A 16,382-nucleotide genomic window follows, 5' to 3' on the forward strand; every position below is an offset into this window, starting at 1 on the left:
TTTGTGCCACAACAGCTGAGTTGAGAAGTTGTGACAGAGACTGCATGGCTAGCAGACCCTGAAATGTTTACTGTCTGGCCCTTTGCAGAGAACGTTTATTGACCCCTGCTCTGTACACTTGCTTCCTCTATGTAACCACTAGTAACTTACATATGTGAGTGATGCTTTTTAGAGGAACTTCAGGTGTAGTCAACTTGAAATTCAGTCAGAAGGCTTGATTTCTTGAACACTGAGAAAAATGGTTTCTAAGAGAGAGATCATAACTTTTTCTGTGATACGTAATTTTATTTCCCTAGGATGGTTGAAGAATTAACTTCCTAAAAGTATTAGAAATCATTGATAACAAAGAGAAGGACCGTGAAACTAGAAAGCAGGAAGACAAGTATAGACACATGAGATACTTGATACAAAAGGTGAAGAAGTAAGAGCAGGGGGAAAATAAATACACTAGATAACCTAGACCAGTGGGGCCACCACTGCATTGGCCTTGGGTTTAGCATGAGCTGTCCTGGCAGCCATGGCAGCGATTGTCCAAACTGAGTGCATAACTCAGCACTGTGCTCTACAAGTGTGTAAATGGGTTGAGAGCCCGTGTTTTTTCCCAAAATGTTAGTGCGCATTTTGCAGTCTAATTCTTGAGATGGTATTATTTGATATATATTTAATATGATGGTGAAATAAGATTGACACTTGAGGAACTTCACATTTTATTCTGGGCCTTGAAGTGTCCTAGCAAACTGCCATGTGCCTTGTGGCCCCTAGTTGGAGCAGGGACGTCCACTGCCCAGGGTGGGCTGCAGAGTCCAGCTTTGCTGTTACCTGCACCTCCTGTCCAGGCCTTGAGCTGCCCCAGTTTATTTGTGTGTTAGTACACGAACTATATTACCAGGTCCTTTGAGCGTGTGCACACAGTGTGAAACCTTGAACTTTAAGGATGTCTCATTGGGTGGGTCAAGGGAGGGGGGTGACATGGGGGCAGGAAGAAAGTTATTAATATGTGTAAAACAGCTAGCCCTTCATTGCCTGAACTGTGAACCACAGACCTTGAGCACATTGATGGGCCTTTCTGCAGCCTGTGCTGTGGTCTTCACAGTAGTGAGTGTGCTGCTCTCATTGCAGTTTTATTTCTTATAGGTTGTTGTTCCTGATGCTGGAAAACATTTTGAAGAGAGGAATCCAAACAATGACTTAAGCCATACTAGTTTCCTAGAAAATGAGAAACTGATGTCACTTGCCAGCTTGGAAGATTCTTCTGGTAGCATCACAAAGCTCAACTGGTGTTTTCCTTGTCCTGACCTTGCCACTCCACGTATCTCTGCTGCTTTGTTGCCATAGTTATTATGCACCTTTTTGTTTCTCTGCCTTCTCCTTTACCTCTTACTTACGAGCACTCAAGTGGCCACTTGTGTTAAGTGATGGGATTTTAGACTTATTTCTCTATAGCAATCCTGATAGGATTATGCTTATCCCTCAGTTGAGTATCATTAAGGTATAAAGTATAAAGCACTGTGTTAAGAAATTAGGGGACAGTGAACTATTTAGCCCCTGCTCTCTGAAAGGACTGCATGTGGCAAGAGAGATGCATAGTTGACCTCCGATTGTGAGAAGTGTATCTCAACGGTACAAGTTGTGTGGGAGTCATAGGAGGGTGACAAGTTAATTCTGACTGAGGAAGGTATCTGTGAGGCTTTATTGAAAGAGGATACAATTCTTCCTCCTTGAAAAGGAGGCCCGTGATAGGCCCTAATGTAGATACCAGAAGAGAAGTACATTCAAAAAGCAGGAACAGCTTCAGCAAAGACACTAAGGTGGGGCATATAGACCATGTTTGGAGAATAGCCAGTGCTTTTGTGTGGCAGGTTTATAGCACCTGTAGGACTATGAATTGGGGAATAAACCCAGAAAATAGGCAGAGACCAAATTATACATGGCTTTGAAGGCCAGGCTGGTGAGCCAAGTGGGATAGATAGAAGCTATAAAATCAGGGTTTTGCTGCTAGTTTTTAGGTATTTTTAGATTATGGAATTGTTGATGAGGAATTGTTGACCTGAATTTATGCAGATCCTTGTTTTAGTAGGCTAGATTCTCAGAGATGATTGGAAAATTATCCTCTTGAAAAGGCTTACAATACCGTTATAAGTGATTGAGTGTTCTAGTTTTGTCCTCCCTTGCCCGGCTGGGTGTTAGAACAATGAAAAGCACTGCCATTATTGTTTTATTTGTCTATTTGCAACTTTTTGGTTTTAGTGGAGGTGGAAAAAATTTTTATCATATCTGTGAGTATTCAGCTTTGTTATATCTTTTTTTGTTTCTTCATTTTCAAGATCAGATACTGTTTGAGGTTTCATTTTACAATTAATTATTAATTCACCTGGAATTTGGTTTTACTTCTATGGCAGGCTTATCTTTTCTTTTTTGACAGTTACTCACTTGCCACAGTACTTTCTGAATAATCTGCCCTTTTCCATTGCCACACTTACTATATTCTAACTTTTGATGTATGCCAGGACTTGCTTCTGTGCTGTCTTCTCAATGAAGGTTAAATATTAGTTTATATTAGAATGCTCATGATGACTTATAGACTGAAATTACAATGGTTTTTTTCATGTCAAATGTTAAGGCAAAATCATGTAGACTATTGACCCATGTGTTTTATCAACCTTTTTGATTATATATTATTTACAGTTCAGTCACTACTTTAAAGCCTGTCCTATTTTCTCCTCCATTTTACCAATTAGATGATGATATCGATGATGAAGAGTTTTATGATGATCATTTGGAGGCTTATTTTGAGCAACTGGCAATTCCCGGAATGATGTATGAAGGCCTAGAAGGACAGGAATCTTCAGAAAATTATTTTAAGTTACCTGCAAGTGATCCTAGTCAGGTATATTCCAAACTTTTTGGTTTTTCAGAAATTTGACATTAGAAAATCATTACTGGACTCAATGGATATTAATAAAACTTAAGCTTTTGGTTTTCTTTGGATTCTGTTTTCCCCAGATACAAACTGATGAGAAATACCTTTCCTGTCCTTTCCTGCTACTGCTTACCTTTCCCTCACCTATAGAAAAATTAAAAGAATGGTGCACTGAACATCTGTATACCCTTGTCCAGATTAGCCAGTTGTGAACATTTTTTTTTGCCATCTTTGTGTTTTCTTTGTCCCTCCATAAGTACTTTTTTACTGAGTCATTTAAAAGTAAGTTGCAGGGCTTCCCTAGTGGCACAGTGGTTGGGAGTCCTCCTGCCAATGCAGGGGACATGGGTTCGAGCCCTGGTCCAGGAAGATCCCACATGCCGTGGAGCAACTGGGCCTGTGTGCCACAGCTGCTGAGCCTGCGCCCTAGAGCCCGTGTGCCACAACGGCTGAAGCCCGCGTGCCTGGAGCGCGTGCTCCACAACAGGAGAGGGCACCACGGTGAGAAGCCTGGGCGCCGCAGCGGGAAGTGGCCCCCGCTTGCCACGGCTGCGGAAAGCCCACGCACAGCAACAAGGACCCAACACAGCCAAAACTAAATAAATAAAATAAATTTATTTTTTAAAGTAAGTTGCAGATATGACATTTCACCCTAATACATCTGCATTTACCTCCTGTGAATAAGGACTTTTTCCTACATAATCACAATTCTCTTATCTAACTTTGATATTGTGATTTAAATTAATATACAGTTCATATTCAAATTTATCCACTTGTCTCCAAATGTCCTTTACTTTTGTTGTTTTTGATCCAGGCTTTAATCAGGGATTACACTTGTATTTGGTTGCCATGACTTGGAGTTCTTTCATGTCATTAAACTTTTTGTAAAATCTAGGCCTGTTGTTTTATAAAATGACCCATATGGTAGATATAGCTGACTGCTCTCCTCCTCCTGATTAGATTGAACATTTTCCCCTTGAACAGATTGACTCTAAACATAAGCATTGTTGTATACTCTGTGTCCCATTGGGAGGCCTGTCAGCCCACTTGTCTCCTGTTGGTGATGCTGTTGGACCATCTTGATGAATATGGTGTTGGCCAGATGCCTCCTTGACCCCCTTTGTTATCAGGAAGTAGTCTGTGGGATTTCAGTTACTTTCATTGCCTCCTCCTGAAACCCCATCTCCTAAGAGACCTTTGGATTGCTTTTATTTTTCCCCTTCTCCTCACATTTCCTAACTCTCAAGTTTTGCTGAGTTACACTGTCCAAGTGTAGACAGAGACCTATTTTTATTTTTTTTAATTTATTTATTTGGGTGTGCCGGGTCTTTGTTGTTGCTGCGTGTGGGATCTTCCTTGCAGCATGTGGGATCTCTAGTTGTGGCACTTGGGATCTTTAGTTGCAGCATGGGAACTCTTAGTTGCAGCATGTGGAATGTAGTTCTCTGACCAGGGATTGAACCTGGGCCCCCTGCATCGGGAGCGCGGAGTTCTAGCCACTGGACCACCAGGGAAGTCCCAACAGAGACCTATTTTGTGTTGAGGTTTCAAAACTATGAGAGCAGCTGTATTCCCCCGACTCGCCCCCCTCCGCTTTTTTTTGGACAAACCCTTGTGACTTTCAATAGCAGCGAGGGAGCTGCTCTGCTCCGTAGGAAACCCTTACCTGGAATTGGTCACCAACCAGTGGCTTCACTTCAGGTTTCCTCTGCCTCCACCTGGGAGGGTTGTCGCATGGCCATGGTCAGTCACAGTCCCACAGGTGGTAGCTTCGCCCTGTTGGCCTGCAGAGCACATGGATTGTCTGCATTCTTTATTCAGTGTTTTCAGGTGCTTTGCAGAGGAGAGAGCTGGTTTCCTGTGTTCTGGTTCTTTTTAGTCTTTGTTAGTATCCTATGTGAAAAATAGTTGTCTAATTTAAATGTCAGTTCTTTGTCTCCTTTGTCTTTTTTTCTATTGGGATATTCATATTTTAGCTCTTGTTTTTATAAGCTTTCTGTGTTAAGGAGCTATTTTGATCTTTATGCACTTTATTTTTTTATTTTGATTTTTGGCTCGGACAGGAGAGATATATCTCCTCACGGTTCTGGAGGCTGGGAGTCCGGATCTAGGTGTGGGCAGGGCTGGTTCCTCCTGAGGCTTCTCTCCTTGGCCTGGAGACGGCAGCTTCTCCCTGCGTCCTCACAGGGTCTCCCTTTCCTGGTCCTCACGTATTTCAGGCTTTAGTGTTTTTGTTAGTTTCCTAGGCCTGCCAGAACAAATTACCAGAATTTTGCTAGCTTAAAACAACAGAAATTTATTTTCTCACAATTCTTGAGGCCAGAGTCTGAAAACAAGGTGTTGAAAGGGCTAAGCTCCCACCAGAGGCTCCTTCCTGCCTCTTGCAGCCTCTGGGGCTCTGGTGTTCCTGTTCAGGGCAGCGTCACTCCAGTATCCACCTCCATTTTCATGTGGCCTGTCCCTCTCTCTCTGTGTCCCTCTGAGGTCTTCCTCATGGGGTTTAAGGCCTGCCCCAAATCCAAGATGATCTCAAGATCTTTAACTTAATTGCATCTGCAAAGACCCTGTTTCTGAATAAGGTCACAATTTGCAGGTATCACCTGGGGGTAAGACTTGGACACATCTTTTTTGGGAGATTCAATTTAACCCACAGAAATTTTATACTACGAAGATATTATTCACTGAAGAATATAAAACTATCCATCTGTATTTCCTCCTAGTACTTTTACATGTAAATCTTTAAGTCATCTGGAGTTTTATTTTGAGATAAGGTAGAGATTGTTTATTTTTTGTATAACGTTGTTGCAAAATCACCCGGTTAATAAATGGTGGCACTGGAATTTAAATGTATGATCTTATTTCAAAGTCTGTGTCTTGTCTTTTATATAGAACTACCTCCTTTTAGTATCCTAACTTTGAAAAACCTTGCCTATGAGGCTGTTTTTGTTGTTAATACATCTTATAGCAGAAAAGACTGCTGTTTTAAGGCTTCATTGGCACTTGAGATAGTGGTGGCTGAGTGTCTGAGAAGAGGGTTGTGGGCATGCAAGTCCCTTTCAGCAGTTGTTATTTTAGGAAAGAGTGAGCAGTGCCCTTTGGGAAGGTATGTTGGAGAGCGTGGTTTTGAGGCACTGGCTTAATCTGCCGTGTTTGAGGCAGTTGTTCTTGAACTCCTCAGGGTTGTTTGTAGTATTTGCTGTTTTACTCCTATTAAAAGTTATTAAGGGACTTACCTGGTGGTCCAGTGGTTACGACTTCATGGTCCCAATGCAGGGGGCCCGGGTGCGATCCCCGGTCAGGGAACTAAGATCCCACATACCACAGCTAAGCCCGCGTGCTGCAACTAGAGAAACCTATGCACCACAACGAAGAGCCTGTGCAGCCAAAAATGAATGAATGAATAAATAAAATAAAAATAACTTAAAGTTATTAATATTTGTGTTTTCAGAGTCTGTTAATAATATTAATTTTATGAGTCTGGTCACACTGATGGGCTTCCCATCCTTTTAGAGACTTTCAGTGATAATTAAAAAAGTTAAACTGACATTTCTAACATCCTGTGCCGTAGTGAGCATATTGGCCCCACTTTTGGTATCTGAATCTGTTGGTGTGTGTTTGCCATGACCACATTTTGAATTTTGGTTTTGGTAAGTTCCTTACGATTGGTCCACATATAGTCTGGAAGAATATTGTGTAGTCTGTTCCTTTCTAGAATAAATATATTATGTCAACTGTATAACTTTTTTGGTTGTTTTGGAACGAGTTATGAAAAACAAAACTTATTTCTGGTCTGTTATTTAATTTTTAAAGGAAAGCGGAAGAGAAGAAGTTCTGGCGAAGACTCTCAGGGCTGCTAATGCGAAACTTAACCCGGTTTACTTTCACGACACAAATGCCAGTAAAGGTGATTTTGGATTGATAGACCCTTTAAAGCTGGATGCAGGATCTCCTCATCAAAATAAGCATTTGGCGTCAGACTCAGAAACAGTTTTGCCTGTGGATAGATTTTTAGACACTGAGATGCCTCAAGTGTCCATTCAAAAAAATGTGGATGTAGCATCTTTGAAGTCTGTTAGTGACAATGCATTTAATTCCGCTGACGCTCTGTGGTCACCCACTAGTGAAAGGCAAACGTGTGAATGTTATGAATCCGTTGGAAAGAGCAAGGACCGTAAGTGGGCCTTTTTTTTTTTCCAAAATAAAAGTAAGAAATATGTAAAAATGCTTATACACATTTTGAATAGGATATATTTCCAAGTGAAACTTCCTATTAAAATATTTAAGTGTTCTGTGGATTAAAAAATGGTGTCTTTATTCACAGATCTGGTGGAAATGTGCCTTTCTAACTATTAGTCATCTTTTCCTTCCTCCCTCTCCTCCATGATGGACTTTTACTGTGATTAAGGCTGGATTTTTCACCATCAGAGAGATACTTTTCTTTTGGGGAAATGGATTTTCCTTTAATTAGTTTTGGGCAGATTTCAGTACTGTTGATAACTAAGATAAGTCAACTAAATAAAATTAAGAATATTGTATCATTTTATTTGTTGCATGTGTCATTGGATGTCTCTGGAATTTTATTTTCTAGAAACGGATCTATCACAGAGTGTGGTCTATCAGAATGAGGAGGGCAGATGGGTCACTGATCTTGCCTATTACACAGCTTTTGATAAAGAACAAGATGTAAATGTGTCTCTAAGTGATGAGATGAATGAAGACTTCAGATCTGGCTGTAAGTGTATTGATAGCCTTTGCTCTGAACCATTTTCATTTTCTGACGGTGTTCTGAGATTACCATGTACATCTTGGTCGGCCACATCAAATCCCTTCTGGATATGTACTTAGCACTTCACTTGTTTCTCTAGGAACAGAGGCTTGAGTCAGTCATTGCTAACCACTGGACTGAGCCGAGCCTTTCCCTAAGTAAGGACAGTGAGTCACTTTAGAGCATGTGTGTTGCAGTTAGTAGCACCTTAGGCTTTACTTTCTCACTTTATAAATTGTCTTGAACAAAAGAACTATTCTGATAAATGAGCAGTTACAAAAGCCAATCCATTTTAGAGTAAAAGCTCAGTAATGAAGAAATGGGAGAAAAGTGTCGAGAAAGATAAATGAAATCTCAGAGGATGAGAGCATTAGGAACCTCAGTTAGATTTGTTAATTAGCAGAATCTCTGACCGTGAAAGGAAAACGCTGCAGAACGCACAGCATTGTGAGCCTTGGCCTGTGGACATTTGCTGTGCCACTGAGGCCTCTAGGGCCTGAGCGCCTCTAAACCTGGAATGAGGAAAGACAACGAGGAGCCTGTCAAGCCCAGTCGTACTTTTTTTTTTTTTTTTTGCGGTACGTGGGCCTCTCACTGTTGTGGCCTCTCCCGTTGTGGAGCACAGGCTCCGGACGCGCAGGCTCAGCGGCCATGGCTCACGGGCCCAGCTGCTCCGTGGCATGTGGGATCTTCCCAGACCGGAGCACGAACCCGTGTCCCTTGCATCGGCAGGCGGACTCTCAACCACTGCACCACCAGGGAAGCCCCCCTCAGTCTTATTTTTAATAGGCTCAGAAGGTGCCAGAGGAAGAAGGTACTCTAACAGCTGCTTGTACTAAGCTGTTCCTAATGTCCATTGATGTGGAAGTACAGAGATCAGTCGATAAGGCATGTTTCCAGCCCTTAGGAAACCGTCCATCAGCTAAGAGGGATAAGATGAGAATACAGAACAACAGCATCGTTTGGAGTTGAGAGGAGGAATAACTTTTGCATGAGTGGGTAGCAGAGGATTTTATATAGGAAGTGGATTTTGAGGTAGAGTTTCAACAGGTAAATATTTTGGGCATGAGAAGTTCCAAGTGGATAGAAAACCCAAAGAAAGAGGATGAGATGAGGAAGCATGGGCGTGTCTTGAGAATGGTAAATAACCCAGCGTGGCTGGCATTTACGGCAAGACATGGGAAGGGGAGAGTAACGCGACATGGTGAGATGAAGCCAGAGTGGTAAGACTGGGCCAGGGATCGGGTGGGGCTGGACTGCATGCTGAGCCGTGCCTGGTGGCACTTGGGAGCCTCTGAAGATGCTTGTCCAGCTTGCTTTGTGAGTCTCCCTCTGGCCTCGATGGTCGGTTAAATGGTAGGTTCCTTAGGGTGTTGTAGAAATCGGGATGTCACAGTGAGAATGAGAAGAAAATAGCTCATGAGGGACGTGGAGATAAAATTGCTAGGATTTGGTGACTGGATTTCAGCGGATAGTAGAGAGGTAAGTAAAGATGGGGGTTTGGGGTCTAAGTTATTTTGAGAAAATGGCAGTACCATTAACTGAGATGGGAAAAATCAGAAGACATGGTAAAATTTTGGATGATTGTGGTTTGAGGTGGGGATATTCAGTAGTTGGAAATATGAGTCAGAAATTGGAGGTTAAGTTATAGTTGTCAGTGATATCTTGATTTACAAAGGACAGTAGGCACAGGCTGGACACTGGTTAGGGACCCTGTCACTTGAAAAGTCATCAGTTGTGGAATTTTCATGTGTTGCTGGTGAGAGTGTGAATTGATAAAACCATTTGGAACTTGTTTGGCAGTATCTTATGAAGGTGAACTTTACGAACTTCATAGTTTATGACCCAATAATTCTACACCCAAGTATATACCCAGTGTTCAGGGTGTATATATTCACCAAAAGACATACACTAAAATGTTTGTAGCAGCACTATGTGTATTAGTCTCAAACTAGAAACTCCCAAATTCCCATTGACCTTGGAATGGATTGTGTTTATACCTACTTTGGAATGCTGTGTAGCAATGGGAATGAAGGATGTGTAGCTACTTGCGGCAGCGTGATGAATTTCACAAACATGTTGAATGAGATAAGGCTGACTAGCAATACATGCCGTGTATGTAGCCAGCTCTGTGGAGTAAGAAGCAAGGATAGTGGCTACCCTCGGGTTGGCATGCCATGACAGGAAGCAAGCTCGGGGCGTTTTGGGTGCTGGCATGTTTTCTTTCTTGATCTGGGGTGTTGATCTGGCAACACAGATGTGTTCAGATTGTGAGAATTCATTGAGTTGCACACTTATGTACACTTTTTAATGTATATTATACTTTGGTAAAAAGTTTTTAAAAGTTAGTGATGAAGCTGAGAAAAAAATTTGCAATTCATATTACAGAGTGAGGGCCCATTTCCCAAATATGTAAATTGTGCTAATAAACAATAAGAAAAAGACCAACTACTCAGTGTAGAACTGGGCAAAGGGTGTAAACAGCTTATAGAAAAGGAAATTAAAAGTCAGTTCCCCTGGGAACTATTCTTCAGCTACACCTGCACAGATATATAGGATGTGTGTGTACATTGTTCATCATCACAGAAGGTTGGAAGCAATGTGGATGTACAAAACAGGGACTAATTAGATAAGGTACATCCATACGAGGGGGTACCCTGTGGCCGTAATAAAAGGAAACGGAGCTCTTTAGGTACTGGTAAGGGAAAGATCACCAAAATAAATTATTTAAAATCTTATTCCAACATTTGCATAAAGAGGTGGAAGAAGGAAAGACACACATTTGTAAATACATACAGTGGAAAGATTAAAAAAAAAGAAACTAATTACAGGGCTCCCTAGCTACTTGTAGAACTCAAAGGTCAGTAGGTTCTCAACTAGTGAGGGGTTTCACGGGGTGCTGCATATGTTGGTTGCTTCTGGAGGTGTGGAAGTGGGGCCAGTGATGAGGGAGACTTGCAGTATTGTATTCTGTTACGTCTTTTGGTTAATTTCTAAGAACTCTTTTTTTTTGCGGTACGTGGGCCTCTCTTGTGGCCTCTCCCATTGCGGAGCACAGGCTCTGGACGCGCAGGCTCAGTGGCCATGGCTCACAGGCCCAGCCGCTCCGTGGCATGTGGGATCTTCCCGGACCTGGGCATGAACCCACGTCCCCTGCATCGGTAGGCAGACTCTGAACCGCTTTGCCACCAGGGAAGCCCTAAGAACTCTTTATTGAAGCAGAATGTACCTATGCCTTCTGCATTTAGAACTATGTGGGCATGTTACTATTAAAGGAGAAATATGATAAAATAGATAGTGGAGGAATTTCATGAAACCATCTGTGTGGTTAGGGAATGAACAGAAGCTGAGTAGGAAAGGATGACTAGCACTGGTGGTGAGGAAATGGAGAAGATGATTATTGAAAACTATGGAAAAGTTTGATGGGAGGAAAGAAAGGATGAAGTAGTCAAGGGGAATTGGGCTGGGGGAGCGTGAATGGAATGGGAGACTTTATACGACAGGAAAAGAAATGTTGAAAATGTAAGAGGAGATACTCAGAAGAGGAAGCTTGGACCAAGGGCATAATTTTATAATAACAAGGCAGTTTTATTTATTTATAAATGAATAATTTAATTTTTTTGGCTGTGCCGTGCAGCTTGTGGGTTTTAGTTCCCTGACCAGGGATCGAACCCATGCCCCCTGCAGTGGAAGCACGGAGTCCTAACCACTGGACCTCCAGGGAAGTCCTCAAAGTAGTTTTAAATGAAACTTAAAACTTCCCCATTCCCACTTCCCCATTTCTGCCTCCCCCTCTCTGACAGCTCAGCCATGTGAGCTGCCACTTCTGCTTGTGACCTAGGATTTAAACATCGGGCAGGGGATGGGGAACGGTATTGCTGCTTCAGAATTTAATAACAAAAGCGTTCAGGTGGCACTGGAGAGGACTGTGGTTGCAGATTTGGCAAAAAATTGGGCAGAGATTCTTGTAAGAAATGAAGTTCTGCTTTTTCATAATCTGTGAGTGATTTCTGATGAGCATACGTGGTAACAATGTCACTGTAGACTTTTCTTTAATTGAAGAGTCTTAAAGTCCAGAGAAAAAGTACTCAGGAGTATAATAAAATAGCATTTGAAGCTGTTTACTTAATGATTTTAAAAATACAATATTTTAACTCATTGAAGTAAATTAAGTTTTTCTGGGTTACCTTCTTACGATCTGATTTCCTATTTACCCTCTCCTGGCTTTTAGATTTGGTTGGTTGATACTTTTCACACTTTAGAGCAGTGGTTTTTAACACTTTGAGGCATGGACCCCACAGAGAATCTTCATAGAAAAATATTTCCTGTGGAAGATAACTGTTCTGCATGTGACTTCTGGAGCTTCCTGGCTCTCCCGATGCTCGTTCATAGACTTGTAGGCTCAGAACGTGTTTATGTGGGAGGTGGTGGGATCGCAAAGTAAGGAACCAGCACTGCCCTGACAAGTCAGAATCCTGAGCTACTTCTGGTGGGTGCTCTCCTCTCCCTGCTGGAAACAGCCTCCTGTGTCTGTTCTCATTTTGTCTCTCAAGGTGTTAGTGTTGGGCCCTCAGGGCTTCCAGAAGGGTAGTTTGGATTGGGTTAGCCCCTGATGGACTGATGAGAGTAGGGACATCTATCTTGTTTGGGCCATGAGTGGACTGTCCCTTCTGGGTTGCTGTTCACTCCTCCCCTTCCAGCCACTGTCTGGAAGCACCAGGCAGAGGCAGAATGGGTAGCAGATGGGAAGTCCAGAGTCTAACCTGCAGACTTTTCTGATTCAGCCAACATGTTTAAAATCCTTTTAAATTCTAATGCCTTGAGCAGGATCATTTGCTGTTCAGCCTGCCTCTGTCCTCTCTCCCCATTGTGTTACACCTGGCCCTCTGCTCACTTACCACAGCCTTGTGGCCTTGGCCTAGAGATGGAGGGCTGCGTGCCCATTGGTTTCCCTAAGGTGAACTGAGTTGCTCATTCGGAACTTTGAGGGCAGACACTGGGTGAACACTTGTTCCTGTTTGCCTAGGCTATGGGGTTTGCTGGGATGTGGGATATTTCCTTTCAAAAACTAGGACAGGGGCTTCCCTGGTGGCGCAGTGGTTGAGAGTCCGCCTGCCGATGCAGGGGACACGGGTTCATGCCCCGGTCCAGGAAGATCCCACATGCCGCGGAGCGGCTGGGCCCGTGAGCCATGGCCGCTGAGCCTGCGCGTCCGGAGCCTGTGCTCCGCAACGGGAGAGGCCACAACAGTGGCCGCATACCGCAAAAAACAAAAACAAAAACAAAAACTAGGACAGTCCTGGGTGTTGGGACAAACAGGTAGTTGGCACCCCAGCAGACATCTTCATGACAAATTTACATAGTGGCTTGTCCATCTGATGTTCCAGATGAAATTCCATGGGTATTCATGGGCAGGTACCTTAACTCATGTGTGCCAAACTGCAAGGCTGAAGTTAATGTGAATCTTTTATAAAAAGCTTACATTATAAAGCCCCATTAGTAAGTTAGGACAAGTTAGTACCTGATGAAATCAATCACAGTAGGGTGTTTATTACCAAAAGTTTCAGAACCACATGCTCTTATTGTGCTTAATACAGATGCATCAGTTCTGTGATGGAAGCTTTCACATACTTCTTTCAGTTTTATTTCTTTAATATTTCATTTTCCTAACTAGCTATGTTATATTTATATGCTAGTATTTAATTAGGCATCAGTGCAATATAATTATAAAACTTATTCTTTTTTTAAGCTGATGCATTGGATTTGATTGCACAAGATGAAGAAGAATTTAATAAAGAGCATCAGTTTATGCAGGTTTGTATTTTATTGACATTAACCAAAGTTTAGAGTTTTTCTTGTATTTAAATGTAGGCAAAATGTTCATTTCTTTCTGAAAAGATACATAGTGAGTATAGAATTATATCTTGATTTTTCTCATGTTTAGACAATTTCTGCCTTTTCCTTCAGACTCTAGATTATTAATTGAGAAAAAGCTGGCATACTGAAATAGTGTTTATTAGTTCACTTAAAATTGCCTTAATAGTAAAAAAAAAAAAAAAAAAAAAAATTGCCTTAATAGGCTTCAAAGATATTGTTTTTTACCATGTTTTAAAATGAGGGAATTTAGTGCTATTCGTTTTTATTTGAAGATGTACTCCTTTCTAAAGATTTGTATTAATGACAATCAGTCTTTAACTTAAGCAATATGTTAAAACAATGCATATCATAACTCAGGTATTAAAAAATTTCTCTTTTTCTGGACTTTATTACCTTTATTAGCTGCTTAAGCTTGAATTTGTCCACATTTTAAAAAATTTTAAATATTTAAATTTCCTTAGTGAAATTTGTATTTTTATATATTAGAAAAACAGAAGGCTTGCTGGAGAAATGAAATGAAATGATGACTTTCTTCCTAGGAAGAAAATATAGATGCCCAGAACACTTCAGTTGCCCTAGGGGATACATCGTGGGGAACTTCAGTCAATTATGGTCTGTTGAGGAGATCACTTAGCACATCAGATTTGGACAAAGACGATGCCACTTATTTACGTCTGTCTTTAGGAGAGTTCTTTGCTCAAAGGTCTGAAGCTCTCGGTTGCCTTGGTGGTGGTTACAATGTGAAAAGAGTAAGTACCATGTGTTCTAGAAGTGGTTAAATTCACTTGCCCTTATGTTTTGAAGGTTATGATGGTGTAGCTAGATCAGAGTATCTTTAAAGCAGAGACAGGATAGGGACTGCATGGTGGAATAGTGGTAAAGAGCTTCAGTTTTTTAGTGGCTGTACCCTGACTGCAGTCCTAGCTCTGTCTTTTAACTAGTTCTGTGGCATGGAACAATGTATTTAACTCCTCTGTGCCTTGATTTTCCAATTTCTAGAATGGAATACTGTCTTATAGAGTTTTGGGGGGGATACTGTGATAGTGCGCGTACAGTGTTTAGCACGGCCTCAAGTGCATTAAGTACTCCATCCCTGTTAGTTGCTGTTTCATTGGTTGCTGATGTTATATCATTGGTTGTGGGAAGAATTCAAAGATTCATTTTTTAAACCTCTGGTCTAAAAACATGTTTTGAAATATAGGAGTGTTTTGGTTTTTTAAAATGTACATGTAAAAAGTTTTAAATGCAAGTGATAGTGGTAGATTGTATGAAGGAGTGAGGAGAAGCTGTGTCGCCTGTGGGGGTCAGAGTGGTGTCTGAGGAGGGGCACTGGGGTGGTGCCCGAATGGTGGGGAGGAGGCAGCGTGTTCCCAGAAAAGTCTTGGAGGTGGGAGCTGGAGGGTATATCGGAGAAGCAGAGAGTAGGCCCACAGCTCGTGTGAGTGGGCTTCGGGTCGGTGGTCTGATGGCAGAAGTAGACAAGGGCCAGGTCATGAGGGGCCCTTGCAGGGCTCGGGTTCATCTCAAGGAAACTGGGGAGATGTGCTTGGAGGCAGGGTGCCCGGCCCATCTCCAGGTGTGACAGGAGCCGGGTGGAGGAGGTTCCTGAGCCTCAGAGGAGGAGAAGCAGGCAGAGGCTTAGCACGTGGAGGAGATGCCATGAAGCCCGAGGCCTAGGATGGCAGTACGGAAACAAAAGTTCTAGGGTTCAGGATTTCCTCTGGAGGTAGAGTCGAAGGACCTGTTGGTGAATTTCATGGAGGGACATAGTGCTGTCGGAGGGAGTGTGTATTAAAGTAGGATTTCACTAAGAGTATAATTTTAAACAGCTAGGGTGTTAGAAGTTGACTTACAGGAAAATTTGAAACTGAACTGTGGGTCCTGTCTATGCAGTGAATTAAAGAATGAGAGTAAATACTTAGGCAGATTTTTCTGCCTGGATGGATTGGTTTTGACATTATAAGAGAAGTTGAAGCATAACTGAATTCCTTTCTGAACAGCTGGACAAAACACCATACAGTGGAAAGATGGATCTGTCATTTTGTATTAGTTATGAAATGTTACTTGGTTCAAGTTGCTGGATCAAGGGAGGAAATCCTCGAGTGAAGATTGATCAAAAATTGAGTGCATTAGTGAATTTGCTTTTCAGGTCTATCATGAGAGCTCTGGAAGGAAGCCAGGTGGGAATTCCCTGCCCTTGAGCAAGGTCCGTGAATGTGACCTTCTGAACGCTCATCTAGGGCAGTAGGAATGTATCTCATCTTAATACAGATTTTCAAGGACATATTTATTGTGTAAAATAAAATACCCTTGTAAGTACTGTAAGTTCCAGGAAGGCAGGAAGTTTTATATCTTTTTTCTCACTGACATGTCACTGATGATTATTACCAGTGCCTGACACATAGCAGGTGCTCAGTAACAATTACTGGAGGAACAAAGTATCATTTCTGGGTTGTTTTAATTTGGATTTCTTAGTAAGGGCAAATTATTTGATAATATTCATTCTGATGATTAAAGATAGCTAGCAGTAAGGAAATAAAAGGTCCTGTCTGGACTTGTAAAGTTCATTTCTAGTAATTTATGTTATTTTGTGTTTTTTTGTTTGTTTTTGGCTGCGTCGGGTCTTCATTGCAGCGCGCGGGCTTCTCTCTAGTTGCGGCATGTGGGCTCAGTAGTTGTGGTGTGGGGTCTTAGTTGCCCCGTGGCATGTGAGATCTTAGTTCCCTGACCAGGGATCGAACCCGTGTCCCCTGCCTTGGAAGGTGGATTCTTAACCACTGGACCACCAGAGAAGTCCCAACATACGTTTAAATGGAAAAA

The 16,382-nt window shown here is 42.0% G+C and overlaps 1 protein-coding gene across 1 annotated transcript in view; it reads left to right on the forward strand.

Moving 5' to 3' along the window:
* Window positions 1-16,382, forward strand: part of CEP192 (centrosomal protein 192) — a 93,835-nt gene that overhangs the window by 18,922 nt on the left and 58,531 nt on the right. Inside the window, exons 7-12 of the mRNA XM_060122059.1 lie at window positions 1,135-1,255; window positions 2,739-2,887; window positions 6,731-7,091; window positions 7,509-7,652; window positions 13,435-13,499; window positions 14,102-14,311. Of these exons, the coding sequence (XP_059978042.1) occupies window positions 1,135-1,255; window positions 2,739-2,887; window positions 6,731-7,091; window positions 7,509-7,652; window positions 13,435-13,499; window positions 14,102-14,311 (1,050 nt within the window). The remainder of the gene's footprint in view (window positions 1-1,134; window positions 1,256-2,738; window positions 2,888-6,730; window positions 7,092-7,508; window positions 7,653-13,434; window positions 13,500-14,101; window positions 14,312-16,382) is intronic.

The sequence above is a fragment of the Lagenorhynchus albirostris genome, chromosome 14 (assembly GCF_949774975.1).
Source record: "Lagenorhynchus albirostris chromosome 14, mLagAlb1.1, whole genome shotgun sequence".
NCBI classification, from domain to species: domain Eukaryota; kingdom Metazoa; phylum Chordata; class Mammalia; order Artiodactyla; family Delphinidae; genus Lagenorhynchus; species Lagenorhynchus albirostris.